The following is an 18,275-nucleotide window of genomic DNA, read 5'->3' as shown; positions in this document are numbered from 1 at the left end:
GAGCGTCATTTTTTCTTCTGAACTCAGAAAAAAAAAGAATGCAAATTGTTTGCTACTGATTTTGTGTCTGATTTTCTTTTAAGCGAAAACGGCATCTGGGTGTGAGGAAGTCGTCTGTGATTTGCTGGAGCTGTCTTTAAATATCTACTTTCAGCCACACAAAGAACAGGGAAAAAAGTGCTAGTATTAGCAGCCAAGAAAGTGTTTGCCAATAGCTGCCGATCCATGTTCATAAAGCAGTTGAAGCACAGTTAAGAGTACCCCCCCTCCTTCTGATGTACATTATTACAAGGGACACCTAATCAAACACGTATCGCATCGATTCAGACCGCTCTCGAAAGGATTTTGTATATGCACTTGGGCAAAATAACCCTGTGAGCCAGTCTGTCAAAGGCAGTTCTGTCCATTTCTACTAATATTTGTCTTGTATCTCGCTATATAGATACAGATATTCGAGTCCAGTAGAAAGAGGGCTGCAAATCACTTGGATTTTCCAGTTGGTGGCATCAGCAACGTATGACAGAAAACATCAGACTGCCTTTTTATTTTACGTATTTACTTAGGGACAGATACCCCCTGGATAACCTGGTATAACATCTGAATAAGTAAGTATTCCTATTATGTTGTAAAAATGTAATTAGCTCTCCTTTACACTTTATAAGTGGAACTTAATAAGACAAAAAAAAAATAGTTTTACAGACTACACTGTAACATAGACTGTAAATAATTAATGAACTGGAAGATTCTATAATTCTTGTATAATCTGAATACTGTTAATCGTAGTTCGTGAACTATATTTTAGACAGTTTATTTATTTGCGATGATCAAATAAAGCTTTTATCGTAGTATATGTTTAATTGCAATTGATTTACAATAAATACAATACAATCAAGCAAACAGCTTGATCTTGCCAGTATTTTACGTTTTTAAAAAGATGTGCAAATAGATTTAAGACTAGGTTAACACTGAAAGTCAAGCACAGCTCGAACTGGCTGTGTTAGCCTGAGGTAAGGAGATGCAGGCTGCACACATGACATGATACCAGTGCGAGGTGCAAGGAGTTAATGTGACAGTGCTAGATGTTTGCCCCTGTTTGCAGACTTTGAGTGACGCGATCATCTCGTTTTCCTTTAGCTTGCCTGTTGCAGCTTCCAACGCTGAGTGAGGATCGCATTAAGGCAGAAGCTTTTTTTTTCCCCCACTGTACTCGTCAACAAAGTGATATCCAAGTCGGGGGGAAAGCCAGCATTTGTTCTTCAGATCTACCTTTTTCTTCATTGTCTGACTTTTTGTTTGCAAACTGCCGATCTATGTCAGCCTTCTGAAATCGCCGCCTGTGTCGTGTATGAAATTGCAATCAAACAGTGGACCAGCTTTGGATCTCTGGGGCTAAAATAACTCGTCTAAAAACCATGCCGCGGAGGAAACAGCAAGCGCCCAGGCGCGCAGCAGGTACGGGAACATATTTTTGATCTTTTATATATAATTAATAGCAGTAACAATTACAATGCATTGTCGCTATGTTATTATGTTAGCACACATTGAAAAGCGCTATTCACTTAAAAAAAGTTTGCGTACCAACACAGCCAGCAGGACAGTTACGTGAAGGCTGGGATCCACATTCTCTTTCTATTTTCCGTGTTCTTAACGAGCTAAATATATTTGCACTGAGAAACAATAAACAGTATCAATGTTACTACGACTAGTACTATTACTACTAATATTAATGAATGGTATGGATTTTCTTAAACCGAGGGCTAGTAAAAACAAATAAATAAATAAATAAACTTAATTTTAAGTTGAAGAGAACTTCAAGTTTGAAATGTTTTCCATACTAGGTTAGTTCCCCACCTTGTCGCCTTTCCCCTGGCTGCGTGTTATTGACTTGGTGATTTCGTGATCCCTATAGAAATCGAGAAAAGGGGGATCTGCTGTCAGCTGACTGTCATGATCCCCTTTGATGTTCGCAGTCGATGCTGTTTTTCTACTTTGGAGGCTTTGTGCAAGTATATTTTGTTCACAAAACGCCAACATTTCTCGTGTTTCTGGGATGATTTCTTTCATTTTTAGTCTGGAAAGACCTGCATATTATTTCACAGTAGACAATTGTGACTAGACGAGGGTTTTATGGACATTTGCCATCCTTGATTTGATGGCTGATTGATTGCCTGTCATCTGGCTTGCCTTTGATCTATTCATTCCCGATAAACATCAATAAATCACTCCCCATGGCAACGCCGGGCCCAATGACGTCACGTCTGCTGTGACAACTACCCATTAAAACAACTTTGATGGCATCCTTTTTTGCATTATTTTCCTTATATTTTTGAAGTTATATGCTTCTGGCCAACTCGCACACACAATAAATAAATAAATACATAAATAAATAAATAAATACTCAGTGGTTAGATGCAGTCATAGTGCTGGCACAATAGTTACCGTACTAGTTAGTATTTTGCCAGTACTGTACTGTTAGAATATTAGGGTACAATGCTTTTCAATGAACATAATGACAGAAGCTTGGTTAAATGTGTATATTGACTTACAGAATAGACATTAGCTTATTACCTAATATGGAAACCACCTTTCATAGCAACACTATGGCCAGTGTATTTTTGTTTGTTTTGTTTTTTTTTAATGTGGAGAGTGTTAGGGAGGATAGTTGCTGAAGAGTTGTAGCACACTTTTTTTTTTATCTGGTGTGACAAGCTTTAGTTTATATTAAATAAACAGGATATGAAAACGTGATTGATGACCCCTGAGGATTAAAACAAAATAATTTAGTAGTGACATATTAAAAAAAGAAAAAAAGAAAAATGCAATAATCTGCACCCCCCAAAAATAAGCTGCTTTAATAATAAATGATTTTGCTTTTTTTTTTTATCAGCAATGTTATTTTACTTAATGTTTCTAGTATAAAACAAATATATTATAATATATATATATATATATATATATATATATATATCTATATATATATATATATATATATATATATATATATAAAGGGAACAGTTCAGGGAATTAAGGCTGAACTTCTGAATAGAACATGTGGGAAAGTATTCAGCATATTACATACTGAGTTTTGTTTTTAAGTGTGCAAACAACATTTAAGTGTGTGTCGAATTGGTGAAATACTAGTAATGTCATGTTGAAAGATTTAGGACTTTTGGGAACAGAAAAAAAAAAAAACAAACCTTTTCATCTAATGGTTATTTTTATTTTATTTTAATAAAGCCATGCTCATAACAAAAACTTAACTGTAAGACTAATAGGAGGTGGAAGAATGGTTTGCTTCGTCAAAATGACCCGTCAAAATGACTTTCATATTTGATTTAATTGTCTCTCGCCTGACAGGCACATTCATCAATAGCTTAATGGTCAATCAGAAGTTGGCAGAGTGAGAGAGTGAGTGCATTCATTCTTTCCCGTACTCTCAGGCTTTGCTTTATCAAAATGCTTTTGCCTAATGGATATGGGGGTGAAGAATGACTGAAGGGCTACTTATTTAAGAGGAGTGAAAAAATAAAGCATTTATGCTGTTGATGGGCGGATGAAGACAAGTAAGTGAGCTTTGAGGTTTTTCTTTCTTTTTTTTTATGTTAAGGCACAGCAACTTCCTGTAATTTTTTTCCCCTTCTGCTGGCCCTCACAGCTGCAAGTTATAAGGTTCAGGACTGCTTTGTGCCATACAAAGAGTGATGACAAATTGATTGCTTTGTAGTGATGGAAAGAGCAAGAAAAGATGTCAGACGATGGGCCTTGATTAGGAACTTTGGGAAATGTGGTCCCCAGCAACCTTGAGAATTCGTGAGAATTTTCTTTTTTTTTTCCTCTCCCAAACTGAACGGTCCGCTCAGCCATATAAAAAGAAAAGTTGTTTTGCCAGCTTCATTAGTGTTCACCTAATTAGCTGTAAACCTGATGGATTCCTGACAGCTTTCATGATTGGAGATGACAAGCTCCACGCACTGTCATCCTGCAGAATTAGGTTTGCAGCTAGTTTGATGTAATCAAGTTGATATTACACAGTCCTGCTTGCCTTTAGTTGTGCATTAACTCAATTTTCTAGTGCAGGTGACAAATGGGCTTTGGTACCTGGATAATCATGTCATAGGAATTAGGGTGCTTTTAATGGTCTGGAGTAGAATAACAACAAAGAACTCTCAGCAGTGCAGAATCTTGTAAAACAGCAGGCAGGTGCACACATTCTTTCTGTGTAGTTGAGCTGTGAACGCACACTCCATTCAAGAGTCAACCATATAGAAAACCAGATGCCTGGTTTGTTGACTTTAAAGCATGCAAGAGCAAAGCTATAGACCATTTCTGAAGAAACATATGAGGACCTCGACAATTTATTTTTTCTTTATTGTCAGAAGAATGTAGTGCTGTAGTGTAGCTGTCACCCAACACCTTTAAACAATAAAGGAAGCCTAAACACGCTGCATGTATGGAATACATAATACTGATGCTAATATTAATAGTCAGTATGCTCTATAAAGACGGTGTGCAAATGGAATTGAGCTTATCTTCCTTTTCTTTTAAATTTTATTTTTGGTGTTTGTTAACCCCAAATAAATCCTTAAATATAATTCTAATCCATTAAAGAATATTCTGTAAATAATCTGTGGAGATAAAATAGTGTTCCCTTTTAAGAATGTAAATAAATAATTGTAATAATAATAATTATAATAATAAAAAAAAAAAAAAAAAAACATTGATTTAAGAAAACATATTTTTCCCCAGAGTATATTTTGCATCTCAACTGATTACACCCAAAATATCACTTTTATTTACAAAAAGATCCTAAAAACTTTTTTTTTTTTTTGCCCCTCATGTTTGGATGGCTACAATTTTTAACAACTCTGTAAAAAGCACTGGCAGCTCCGATCTGCAACCAGTCTTTCTTGAGCAGATCTACCTTCAGAGGTACTTGCATGGAGCCCTTGCAGGATTACTTGCCTACAAACCTGCCACACATTACCCCCTTGGACTGAGATTCTCCCTAGCAGCCAGCTGACAGGATGATTAGTTATGGCTGTCCTCTGCCTTTTTTTGCTCAAGAAGTGAACAACAATAAAAGGGGTTAAGAGGAAGAAAAAAAGACAAAAGAGCAGAACGGAGAGAAAGGAAAGTTTCCTGAGAATCTCCAGTTGATAAACAGTGTGTTCCAGAATCTGCTGTGATTTCTCCCGTTAGCTTGGCAGCTGTCAATTATGGTCCTGCTGCTCTCCAGGGCTGCAGTTTATTGCATGTGGTTGATGCTGTCATTTTGTTTTCAGTTATGCCTTGAGCACTATCATGAGCAGGAGTGAAACACTCAATAACTGATGCATCAGCAGTTATTTCTTAAATTCGCCATCCTCCCTCTTTTTCATCCTTTTTCTTTCCTAAAGATTGTTTTGCAAAAGTGACAGTGAAATGCGACTGCCGAAGTGTTATGAGGAATTCAGCGAAGCCAGAATGAGATTCAGGCTTCAATATCTAATGGACTTTCCATTCAAGAGTCAGATTAAAGGTTTCAGTTGTGAATATTGAAATAACCTACATAAACGCAAAAACAGATACATATCAGTAAGTACATAAGTGCAAATTATGTACAAAGGTAAATAGAAGTGGATCAGTTTATTGGGCTTGCGTCCTAATCCTGAGCATTTGGGGTAATTCAGTGAATTCTTTTCTCTGATCCAGAATGGAGATCAGTTTTTTTTTTTTTAAATCCGCTTGTTCTGCTATTTTCAATATTAGGGACATAATTTCACACTTGCTTCAAAATCATGTTGATGCAAACAAGTCAAAAGTCACCAAATACCAATGTTCTAGATAGTGTTAGGGTTTATCACAATAATCTGAAATCCCAAGGGTTCAATAATTAGCAGCCCATTGGAGTCAAGTTCAATGCTGCCATCTGTCCGACCCATATACTGCTGCAAATTAGATGAGAAGCTCATTTTAAATAGCAAACATCCTGTTTTTATCTGTGTTTATGTATATTGTCAGGGCATATGTTACCAGTTAGGAATATCTGGTAGGTTCACCAATGAAAAGGGATCAGAGTTGACTTAATTCGTTTTTTATGGAGTGGGGTTGTTGGAGGTTTACTGATGATAATCCACTCTTCTGCCCCCTTAAAGGAATGTACCTGTTCTTGCAGTCAAAAGCCTGATTCAGTTTGTACTCACATTCCTCCAACAACATTCAAATTTAAAATCAACTTTCGGCTGTCTGTTTGGTATTTATTGGGGGCGATAATCAATGACAATCATTTATTTTCTCTAAGCGAAAGTTATTTAAAATCCGCTTTGCCCCTGCTAGGTCTAAGAAAAAAAGGAATATATTCCGTAAATGATAGGGTGATAAAGATGACTGCAATTCTTTGTGTTTTTGTTGGACACATCATCTCCTTCTTTATCTGGGCCAAACATAATTGCACAGAATCTTCATCAAATTAAATTAAGTAGATACAATTCCTCAGTGACATGACTTTTACTCTACCTCTCTTCTATTAAAGAATTAGCTAGGGGGAATAGTAATGTTACTTATGTTAGCTAAAAAAAAAGTCAATTGCATAAATTATTATATACGGTTTTAGTGTAATATTGACTTTTTTATGTTGTTGAATGGTTGTTGGGGACATGAAGGTGTGTGTGTGTGTGTGTATAAGGAGAGGGTGGTTGTGTTCAGAGTATTTCTTAGGTTGGCTCTGTGCCTGCGTTTCTCTTCCTGTAAGGTCAGCCCTGTTGTCTGCCAGGCCAGATCACAGCAAAGCACCCCTGAGGCTTGGCAAGTCTGTGCGAGACTGGCAGCCATCAGTCACCCATCTGTGACAGGGAGTCTGTTTTTGATGGCAGTAATGATGAAAGGTCTGGGAACAGTATAGGCCCCTGTAATCAGGGCCAGTGCTGACATCCTTCTCAACTTTGACAGCCTCTTCCTTTTCTCTCTTCACCGCCAAGACTGTCTCAACTGATTTTTTTTTTTTTTTTTTTTTGCGTTTCATGTACTTGATCAGTCTCAGATGCTGAGAATTTTTTTTTTGTCCTTTTTCATTTTGAAAGTGGAGGACAAGGAAGGGAAGCCGGTAAGGAGGGGTTGGGAGTGTATTTGGGGTGTTGCTACATGTTGTTGTTTTTTTTCTTTTCTTTTCTTCGTGGGCCATGCAGGTGTGAGAGGAAGTCTGTTTTTGTACTGCAGGCCTGTTGCTAATTAATGTTCCTCCGTAAGATTCTGTCGGAGTTGAGTAATGTTTTTGATCTTTATGCCTGATAACTGCATACCTAATGAGATTTCAAAGCTTCTTGAGATGTGAGTGCAGCTCCCTGCAATTATTGACAGATGCCTTGTCTTTGCCATTGGGTTCAGCTTCATAAATCCTCAAGCTGTAATGAGGTTCAGAAGTGCCACCCTGCCAGTGAGCTAATGAAAATGGGGGGAGGTGGGGGGGTGGGGATCACGCTTGTCTGACACATTTTTTCTTTAAATGTACTCTGCAGATGTCAAGCTATGGGTCGTGCTTCTCTAAAACATGCACATTTTGGTGTGTATTGTATTTAATGTGTATATGAAGTTCAGGCTACCGAAAATAAAATTCGAAGTGGCTTTTATTACAATGAAATACTATTGTGATTGTAATTACAGTAGACTTTGATAGATTTCATTTCTGTTGTGGCTCCTGTACTGTATGGCAGGCTACTTTTTTTTTTTTATCTGAAGGGCAGAGAAAGAGAGGGAAAAAAAAAAAAAAGCTCCTGGGTTGTACGTCAAGCCTGCCCTGACTGTGCACTCGAAACATCGTAGATTTCATTCCTGAAATCCTGAAACCAAGTCCTGGTGGAGAATAGCTGCACCATGCCAAACAGTCGATTTCCTTTTCAGCAGAGTCATACATCATTGACCCACCCTTCCCTCCTGACAGAATGACATGTGTCATTTATCAAATGGGCCCTGCCAGACACCAGAGGGAGGGCGGGAGGGAGGGGAGCAGAGAGTCGAGGGCTGTAGTGAGGAGCCGGCTGCAGTGAGGAGTCGGTGAAACGCTGTCGCTGATTGGGGGATTGTTAAAGTGATGGGGGGTTTAGGAGGGGGCGTGAATGGGTCATGAACTGAAAACATTCCCCAACCATTTGCAAACCCCCACATTCCCAAACCCTTATGTGTAAAGGTGCCTTTATGGAAAGGGAGGTGGTGGGTGGGGGGAGTGGTTTGCTGACAGGTATCATTCAAAATCACAGCAGCTTGTTGGGGGTTGTGTAAATGAATCTGGGTCCTCTCGGTCTCACATGATTCAAACGTGCATTATTGAAGATGGATGTTTCTTAAAAAAAGATTGATGATGGATATCAGGCTTACGGTGCCATTTATCATTTTGAATATTATTTAGACTTGCCATGTAAAGCTGTAACTTGAGAGTTGGAGGAGCTGGGATGGAATGGAAGGCCTAGATGTGCACTGTTTGATGGATGGCTTTGCTTTCTAGTTGTTTGTTACCAGATACCAGCCGGTCATTATGGGGCTGCACTGCCATTTTTTCTAAAAGAAAAAGGGGGGGGGGGGGGTTTAGAAAGGGCAATTTTCCTAATTATGATAAAATCAAAAGAACATTATAATGTGGGTTGTTTAAAAGCGTATCAATAGAATGTGTGCATGTGACTATGGATTTGGCGTTTGTCATATTCCTGGGGATCATATTAGCAAAAAAGGAAACAGAGCAGTTATTCTATGTTTTCCTTTTTTTTGTTCTCCCATAGTGACTTCCACACTTACCCATTTAGCTGTCTGAGGAATTCACAGTGTAAAAAAATGTAATTTTTTAAACAAACTGTGTTTTTACAGTTTTTAGAACTAAGCTTGCTCTTGCTTTTTCAGTAAATCTGAAAAACCTCTCACATTTTAAAAGAGAAAGAGTTCATTGTTTAATGAGAAATTGTTATCGTTTGTAAACTTTGTGGGTGATTTTTTTGTTGTAATTGAGTGGAGAGGAAAACCCATATTTTAAATGACCTGCTTCAAAACATAATTCATCCATTCGTCTCATAAGTAATATTTCCATGGAGAAAGCAAAAAACTTTGACTGGCTTCCATCTTGACCATTTTTGGCCTCTAATAGCGTACTGTACAGTATCATCATACTAACGTTTTTGCTAAATACATTTGTACTATTATAATGCTGTGTATTGCTTATTCAGAAATGAGAACTGGTGTGTGAATAGCATTCCCATGCAGGTGCGTGAAATGCATTCCTACGACAGCACTGTCATTTGGTATTTGTTGCAGTGCCTGGCCTTGCATCCTGGTGCATGTACTAATATAAAATAGTAGTCAGCAGAAACATCAGCCTGCTTGTTAAAATTTGATATGGATCTGAAAGGTAATTTATTAATGATTGCTTTGAATAGGCCTACATACTCAAATACCCATACGCATTATTTTCTGGCAAAGCGTATGTCAGAAATATCTTCTAGATAACTGAAACACAGCTGTTACTCAAATTTACATACCTTTATTAGTATATCATTTATCTCACTTTTCAGAGCTTTATTTTTTTCTTGTTCTTGTCAATTCCCATTTTTTCTACAAAGTTTGTTTCTGACCTTGGGTCAAATAAAACGTCTGAGCTAAAAGATATTCAGAGAGACACTCATTTAATGAAATTAGAAGACGTACAGGGATTTTAATTTATTTTACATAGTTCCCCGTCCAGGACTGAAGAACTAGGAGTAGAAGTAACTTGTCTTCACAGCTAGGGGGCTCTTCTAGGATGATCCCAGTAAAGAATAACACTGCCTTCTTAAACTGAAGTTCAGATCACATTGTTGGAAATACTTAAACCATTGCTGAATCATTACTGATAAAAAAGCTAGTTTGGCAAGGTACACCTTGTCACTGTGAAGTATAGTAACAGCACGGAAGTCTTTTGCATTATAAAAATTTTTGCTTTCATCCAACCTGCACTTAAATAACGTCCTTTCCAGGTGAATTGGGAAAAGAAGCTTTGAGTTCAGCAACGTAAAGAAAAAAAGCATGTTTTGTTTTTGTGCGCTTTTATTCTTCTCCCGTTTTTTCAGTTTTATAGCAGGAGACATGATTTATTGTAGCCATCCATCTTTGGGCCTCATCCATCACCTCCTGGTTGCTAGGCAATCATGGCAGCAGCTGTTTGCTTTGAATCAGACAGAAAAGTTGTCAATCATCAAAGGCAGGTGAGTAGCATTAGAAACATGCTATTGTCAGACGGAATAATTAATCAAAGAGAGAAAAGATAATTAAAAAGATATGACCCTTGCAAGTACTTGCTCTGGGTTGCCTTATAAAAAAACAGAAAGATAAAAAAATAACTGCCTGGTCTTTTCTTGACACTTAAGCAGCTGAGGGCTGATAGAAACAGCACTGTGTGGTGGGGCAGAGTTTTTAATGAATTCAAAAAGAAAGAGGTTCGTGAGTGAAGCCAGAAGGAAGAAAAGTCTGTAAGAAGAAATAAATTTGTGCTTGACAGAGTGCTTCACAATTCTCTAGTTTTGCAGGTAGTGTACTGACTGTGCTTTTAAAATGTTTGGGTTTGTAGGTGCACGTGTTATACTTTTTGTTACAGTACTTTTTCACCATCGTGCAGGTTTGTAATATAGCCTTACTTTCTCTCACTTCCTTCTGCTGTCTGTGTATTTTTGTCTTTTCATTTTAAAGTCAAACCTGTGTTTTGTAGCAATGCTCAGAACAGCACTTGTTATGCCACAGGCTGTGTTGACCCCCAACAATATACTGGTAGAAATCCAAAGCAGTGGAGCTAAACAGAGCCTCAAAAATCGAACCTAGGACTGTTTCAGACAGGGTGGAAATTCCATTGCTGCACCTTTCCCATATTGATGAGAAGATTTGCGCTCTCGTTATTTCTAATAAAGGCATGTAGTCACTGAAATCAATATGCAACATGCCACTTGAGTATTTGTAGATATCAGAGGGCCTTGGTTTACAATAACAAAGACAGTTAATCTTGAGGCACAAAAAGGTACTGGTGTTTGCAAAAACACGACGCAGTTCTTTAAAAAGTAATGTCACAAATAACAGAAAGAATGAAGGCAACAGAGCTACAAGAATTCAAATTTGATACATTTTATACATTTATAAAGAAAATAATTGCGATGTTTTGTGAATCAAGTAATGAGTGATGTCAATGAGCAACAGTTCTTTGGTTATTGACTGATAGAGTGACTTTGGTCATTATTGGTGACATTATTAGCTAATAGGGTTGTAAATTTAAATCTAAGGTTAATAAATATTTATAGTATGGGGGGGAGTAATCTATTAAAATGTATCTAAACATCAACAGGAATTGATTCATTTAATTCAACTGACTGGGATAAAAAAATGTGTGGGGAATAAGCGGAACAGACATTGTTTATGCTGATCATCAATGATTCATTAATTGCGCAAACCTATTTCCCATATTAATAGTCATTAACCTCAATATGGTTCTGTTTAAGGAAATCCTACTGTTTACTGCATTAACATTCTGTGGTTTCAGTATCGGTCACTGGGAGTTTCAAAATGATCATCAGATTATGGAAAAAATCTCACAATATATTGTTAAGGCAGACATGTTGTTAGTTGCCAGATCTCAACAAAGCTGTTCTTGCTTTGGCACTGCCCCACTCTTAAGCATTACGCTCAGGCTACACCCAAGTAATACACATACATTTATGAGTGAACTAACGTGTGACTTTTGAAGAAAAACTAAAATGACAGATTGGAGCACCTGTATGCTAACTCAGATTTAAGGCAGTATGGTGTTTGCTGGGCGATTATACCCCGAAACTGAAAATCCTTGTCTAATTAGTGCAGACTTTATCAGCAGGCAAGCTGTGTTATATTAAGTGAATTATATTTTAAAAAATGCTCTTTTACATTAATTCATTAATCTTGCTGTTCAGTTTTAAAAGTTCTTTTGATTGTTGTTTTTCTTTCCATTTTGAACCCATGATGAAATTCATGTCAAAAACTTGGATCACAAATCCACAAATGAGAGTTATTTTCTTAATAGAAAACAAAACCATGATGTTAAAATCTGTTCTGTAGTATTAGGATTTTTGCTTTTATATACATCGAAAAAAAAAAATTATAGTGCAAGGGTGACTGCTTTTGAATATGGCCATATATGTATTAAAACACTCAAGACTGTCTATTTGTTAATCAGTCTCAACTAAACAGGGAGTATCACAAATGGCCTTTTTACTTGCAGGACATTGAGCTACCGCAGCTGCAGAACACAGTCAAAACATTTCTTTTGTTATATAAAATACTGTTGTGAGAATGAGTAGAGCATCTTACAGCCTTCTGCTTTACGTTACTTAAAACGATTTAGCCTAAAGCAATGCTCTGAGCAAAAAACAGTTCCCTAAAGCTTTCAGTATGAACCCACATTCTGTGCTACAGATACTTGAAACTTGATATATTAAATATTAGCTGTCATGTTTAAGCTATGGAAAATTTCAAACATGGTGACTGTACAATGCCATTTGCAAACAAATGTTGCTAGGAACATCATGACAAGGCCTTGCTTCAAATGGTATATATTTTTTTTACTACTCAGGGAAACAGGAATTCTGTTTATGGGGGGAGAGGGTGATGGGATGATACTGATTTTTAAAAATGAAATATGAAAATAAACTTGTTCAAAAGTGCTAATGAGATTAAAAAAAAAAAAAAAAAAAACCTTTAATGCTACAGAAATTAGCATTAATTTCTGTTACTGTCTGAACAAGACAACAGACTTGGTTGGCATTCAGGTTTGTTGATATCTCCTTATGTGGATATACCAGTGTCTCCTTTGAAAACTAGCTTGTCATAATGTGACTCTGTAAAATGTGTTCATGAAGTTGTAATGTGAATTCACAACCACTTCATTGTAGAACACTAAAATCTGTTCAGACTTTCTCATGAATTTGCTCTTGGAGGGACGATGCTGACATAAATTGAAGAGTCAACTCTGTTTATGAATTCCAGAAGCATTATACAGTTAGGTTACAGGAATTTACAAAAATGCCATGAAGCGTGTGGGAGTGCCATATATCACAGTAATCAACTACAGGATACATCATGAAAATCCAGACGCAACTGTCCAGTTTGCAGTGCTTACATTATCTAGCTGCAGTTATCGACAGTGTCACAGACAACTGTCCCTGTAAACTTTGCATTTGTTCTGTACGAGCTGTGCATTAAACAGGTCTGTATCAGGCAGGGACAGTTTTAGAATAAACAGTTTTGTCGAGTACTTCTCTATTTAAAAAGGGCACTGTCTTCTTTCAAGGGATGAATTGGAAATTCCACCCCTGTGTGTGTGTGTGTGTGTGTGTGTGTGTGTGTGTGTTTAGAAGTAAGTTACGAGAAGTAGTCATGCTTGCTGAGTCGTAAAGGGCATTCCGGAAGTCCTTATAAATATAGAAGAAGAAAAATCGCTTATATATATATATATAAAATATATATATATATATATATATATATATATATATATATATATATATTGCTTTTTCTTTTTTTCTTTTTATTTCCAAATGGAATATCTTTTTGTTCCCTTGATAAGCATGCATCAGCTTCTGCAATCTGTGGGTTTAATAATTTTATAATGAGACTTAAACCCGCAGTATGAATTAATAAATGTGATACTGCCTGTCTGCTTTTCACAGTAGTACAATGCAGAGAGAACTTTCTGCTTTTGACAAAGTCCCGCACAAAAGATTAATTCTCAAACTGAACGCAGTTGGGATTCAAGGAAACGCATGTACATGGATTAGGGAGTGGTTAACATGTAGAAAACAGAAAGTACTGATTAGAGGAAAAACCTCAGAATGGAGTGTGGTAACCAGCGGTGTACCACAGGGATCAGTATTAGGTCCTCTGCTATTCCTAATCTACATTAATGATTTAGATTCTGGTATAGTAAGCAAACTTCTTAAATTTGCAGACAACACAAAAGTAGGAGGAGTGGCAAACACTGTTGCAGCAGCAAAGGTCATTCAAAATGATCTAGACAAGATTCAGAACTGGGCAGACACATGGCAAATGACATTTAATAGAGAAAAGTGTAAGGTACTGCACGCAGGAAATAAAAATGTACATTATAAATATCATATGGGAGATACTGAAATTGGAGAAGGAATCTATGAAAAAGACCTAGGAGTTTTTGTTGACTCAGAAATGTCTTCATCTAGACAATGTGGGGAAGCTATAAAAAAGGCTAACAAGATGCTCAGATACATTGTGAAAAGTGTTGAATTTAAATCAAGGGAAGTAATGTTAAAACTGTACAATGCACTAGTAAGACCTCATCTTGAATATTGTGTGCAGTTCTGGTCACCTCGCTATAAAAAAGATATTGCTGCTCTAGAAAGAGTGCAAAGAAGAGCGACCAGAATTATTCCGGGCTTAAAAGGCATGTCATATGCAGACAGGCTAAAAGAATTGAATCTGTTCAGTCTTGAACAAAGAAGACTACGTGGCGACCTAATTCAAGCATTCAAAGTTCTAAAAGGTATTGACAGTGTCGACCCAAGGGACTTTTTCAGCCTGAAAAAAGAAACAAGGACCAGGGGTCACAAATGGAGTTTAGACAAAGGGGCATTCAGAACAGAAAATAGGAGGCACTTTTTTACACAGAGAATTGTGAGGGTCTGGAATCAACTCCCCAGTAATGTTGTTGAAGCTGACAGCCTGGGATCCTTCAAGAAGCTGCTTGATGAGATTTTGGGATCAGTAAGCTACTAACAACCAAACGAGCAAGATGGGCCGAATGGCCTCCTCTCGTTTGTAAACTTTCTTATGTTCTTATGTTCTTATATGGTAAAGTGCATTATCTTTTGGACTTGCATGCAAAGTGTTTTTTTCATTTTGTGTTTATGCAAGCGGAGAATGCCAAATATATTGTCTATCTGTGGGACAGTGATTTGAAAAGGAGGGATACCTGTGCACCTACAGTAATGCCTTTTATTAATGCCGCACCTATTGAAAACTTTAGTAGAAAACTTTGTTAGAACTTTTTCCCTGTTGCATTGATTGCAAATATTAATTTGACTATTAAAGGTGACGTGCTAGTTCCTGTAATATTTCATTCCTTGTGTTTAGTGATTGTGTAACTTTAAAATGTCCAGCCTTTTGAAATCAATACTGTTCCAAGTCTCCTATCAATGTGCATATGACAAATATAACCTAATTAAGATGTATCTGTGTTCCATTTCCACGCTGTACTTTTTTTTTAGAGTAATGGTTTTTAGCTTTGATGTTGTATAAAATAAAATCACGGTTGTATTTAAAGGTTGTCTTTAATTTTCTAAGTAAATTGTACAGTGTAGTAGAGTTCTTTGGAGCTATTTTGATCTTGAATTGGTGTTGCAGTGAAGCTAATTTGTATCTTTCTAAACACTAGTTTTGTTTTGTTTTGTTTTTTTGCATTAACACAGATCATCCTGTACCACTGCTTACCAAGGCTAAAAACCTAAATTTGGTTCGGTTTAGGCTTTAGTTTAGATTTTCAAACAAGCAGTTGTTGCTGAATGTTAAAACATTACACTTTGTTTTAATAATGATTTTCAGAGATGAGAGCATCATTAAAGTCACACCTTTTAGGGGGCATTTCTTTCTGTGATGCTGGTGGCGGAGTAAGTGGAGAAGCTGAATAAGGTGGATTTCCTACTGCCTTAGGCAGGAAGACATGTAGCGCTATCTATACCCAGTTAATAACCCAAGTAATATTGGGAGTTATTACTTCTCATTGCTGCTGCATTGCAGTTATAAAGGTTCATAACAGACTGAGGAAGTGTTGCACTCTGTCTGTTAAAGGGTTAATCCCAGGACCTAGAGAATAAAAAGACAAATGTTGCAATTACATGCTTTCCTGTTTAATCAGGGAAACACATGATCTGCATTAGAGCAGACGTTTTTCATTTACAGAACACCTTGGCCTTTTTAAATAAGGGCTTTGAAAAGAACGGAAGAAAGTGACACGATCCGGTTTCCACACCTGTGTCCCTTATACAAAAAAATAAAAGAAATACAAAATGTAGATATGCTCATGCCCACGAGGATTGGATCACGCTTAATTGATTGTGTGAGAATCCAAATATTGGATCAGCAATACACAACGCTACTAGGAAGAGTAAACGGAAATATGTTTTAAATGCTGTTTAACTGAAAGATCCACTAGGTGTTTGGCTTTATGGATTGTATGTCTTTCTAGGGGATGCATAATATTAAATTGCATTTATTTATAACAATCGCATACAATTGTATGTGCACCAAGGGTAGATGCACACTCCAAAAAGGTGTTTATTTTTATTTTTATATAAACCAGCACAATAATTTCAGTCTTCTATCTAATTTTATTTTGCTGTGTGTTAATGTGCGTTGGGAACAGTGCTTGTTCTCTAGTACTAGTAAAACGGGTGCCGTTTTCTTGGGACCTCCTACTAAAAAGTGAGTGGTCTTCGTGCTTCTCTTCCTAGTAAGTGAAGTTCAATAATAACAGATGTGGTTATTGTGCAAGGGCCATTTATGTACATTTTGATGTTAAAAACACAGGCTTGTCTGACTCAACTCACTGCTCTCTGAATTGCTAGGTTTTGCAGGAAGTGGAAGGATGTAGCCAATATTGTCTTACAGATTTGTCAAACAGATATTTAAACGAGATCCACAATACCGACAACATCACTTGTTTTGGTCTTTTCCATGACTAAGAATGTATTTGTTGATGCTTAGCTTTTAAAATATCTAAATGGACATCCAGAAAAATATTAAAATCTGTAGCGGGAAATGTATTGTATTTCTTTATGTACATTAGAAAGATAAGTCTGTTGATTTTAACATTGTGCCACAGTTCAGATTGACAGTAAGCTGTAATATTGTTTTTTAAACTAGGTGTGCTGTAATTACTGGTAAAACAGTACCTAGACCATCATCATCTTCCTAAACTGTTCCTCTGAGAATTATTTTTTATTTATTTTTTTATCTCGCGGATGAAACTGAGATAATTTCGCTCCTCTGTGTGTTAAAGTGTCTCATTCCTTTAGATTCAATGTATGTCCACAAAAGACAGACTTCACAGTCTGGGAAATCATACCAATGTCACGTATAGTTTATCAAAAATAACAATACAGTTTCTTTAATACCTTCTAAAATATATGTTATTTTAAATGTTTCTGCAGTGCTTGGGGTAATATTGATTTCCAGGCATTTAACACTCAAGAATAAAATGGAGAACATTTGTCACTTATGAAAGAGCTTAGAATATTTTGACCAGTATTTTTTTATTATAAAATGCTTCCTGCAAGGGAAATGCATACAACCTCTGATTTAAAATTCAAATAACCAAGTATACATGAGTCTGTCTATACAGTACATATTCATAAGTATTGACATTCATCAGTTTGGGCTAGACATATGTACATTTTAGCTTTATTGTTAACAAGGATCTTTTGAAATTGAAGTTGCCTAAAACATGATGTGAGAAATGAGCAATGAAAATATAAAGAAAATCTTTATTTACTTTGCTCTAAATTTGGAATTTGGTCTGTTTACTCTGCACAGCTCCACTGAAAAATGGTGCTATGCATGTGCCTGCCTGGTAGATGAGAAGACTATATTAAAACACTAGATAAATACAGCAATTTTGTGTGGGTTATGTGATATATCTAATATTGGAGGAACTTTATCTCCTAATAATTATTATTGTAGTAAAAGGAATTGTGACACGCGATTTACATGGAATTCATATTTTAAAATTTGGCATATTTTGCAGTCACAATATTGTTGAACCCGAGTACTGTATATTTATGCTGCAGGTTATGGCATTTTGAAAATATATGTTGATAGGACATCTGTCTTGCATCAACAGATAACAGCTGAGGAAAGAGAAGCAGGGGGCAGGAGGAATCAGAAATGCTCAAATACAATTTGGCCTGGGCAGTGTTTGTTCTTGTCTGTTCTGTTCGTTTACAATGACGCCCGGATCACCCACAAAGCTGATTTATTTAGATAAAATAAAGGTTTTGGGGGGAGGAGTACAGTATTTGTTGTTCTGCAAAGCACTTTTTTTTTTTTTTTTTACTGCAGATGTTGTGCAGCATTTTCCAACACGATTTTAAAAGACACCCAATATTATAGCACTCACTATAACAACGTGGACGAAATGGGTTAATTTGCGTTATTCTCGTAGCCGCTCCTGTTCTCTTTCCTTCAAAGATTGTATTCGCTGCGAGCATTTGTTTCTTCTCAGCTGGTGTCTTGCAGGATTC

General features: G+C 36.7%; 1 protein-coding gene across 1 annotated transcript in view; it reads left to right on the top strand.

The window, feature by feature from the left end:
* The first annotated feature begins 462 nt into the window (after positions 1-462).
* Positions 463-18,275, top strand: part of tshz3b (teashirt zinc finger homeobox 3b) — a 36,949-nt gene continuing 19,136 nt past the window's right edge. Inside the window, exons 1-2 of the mRNA XM_041269336.1 lie at positions 463-605; positions 1,135-1,452. Of these exons, the coding sequence (XP_041125270.1) occupies positions 1,413-1,452 (40 nt within the window). The 5' untranslated portion in view covers positions 463-605; positions 1,135-1,412. The remainder of the gene's footprint in view (positions 606-1,134; positions 1,453-18,275) is intronic.

This window comes from Polyodon spathula, chromosome 13 (genome assembly GCF_017654505.1).
Source record: "Polyodon spathula isolate WHYD16114869_AA chromosome 13, ASM1765450v1, whole genome shotgun sequence".
Taxonomy (NCBI): domain Eukaryota; kingdom Metazoa; phylum Chordata; class Actinopteri; order Acipenseriformes; family Polyodontidae; genus Polyodon; species Polyodon spathula.
This window is presented reverse-complemented; position numbering and strand designations above follow the sequence as displayed.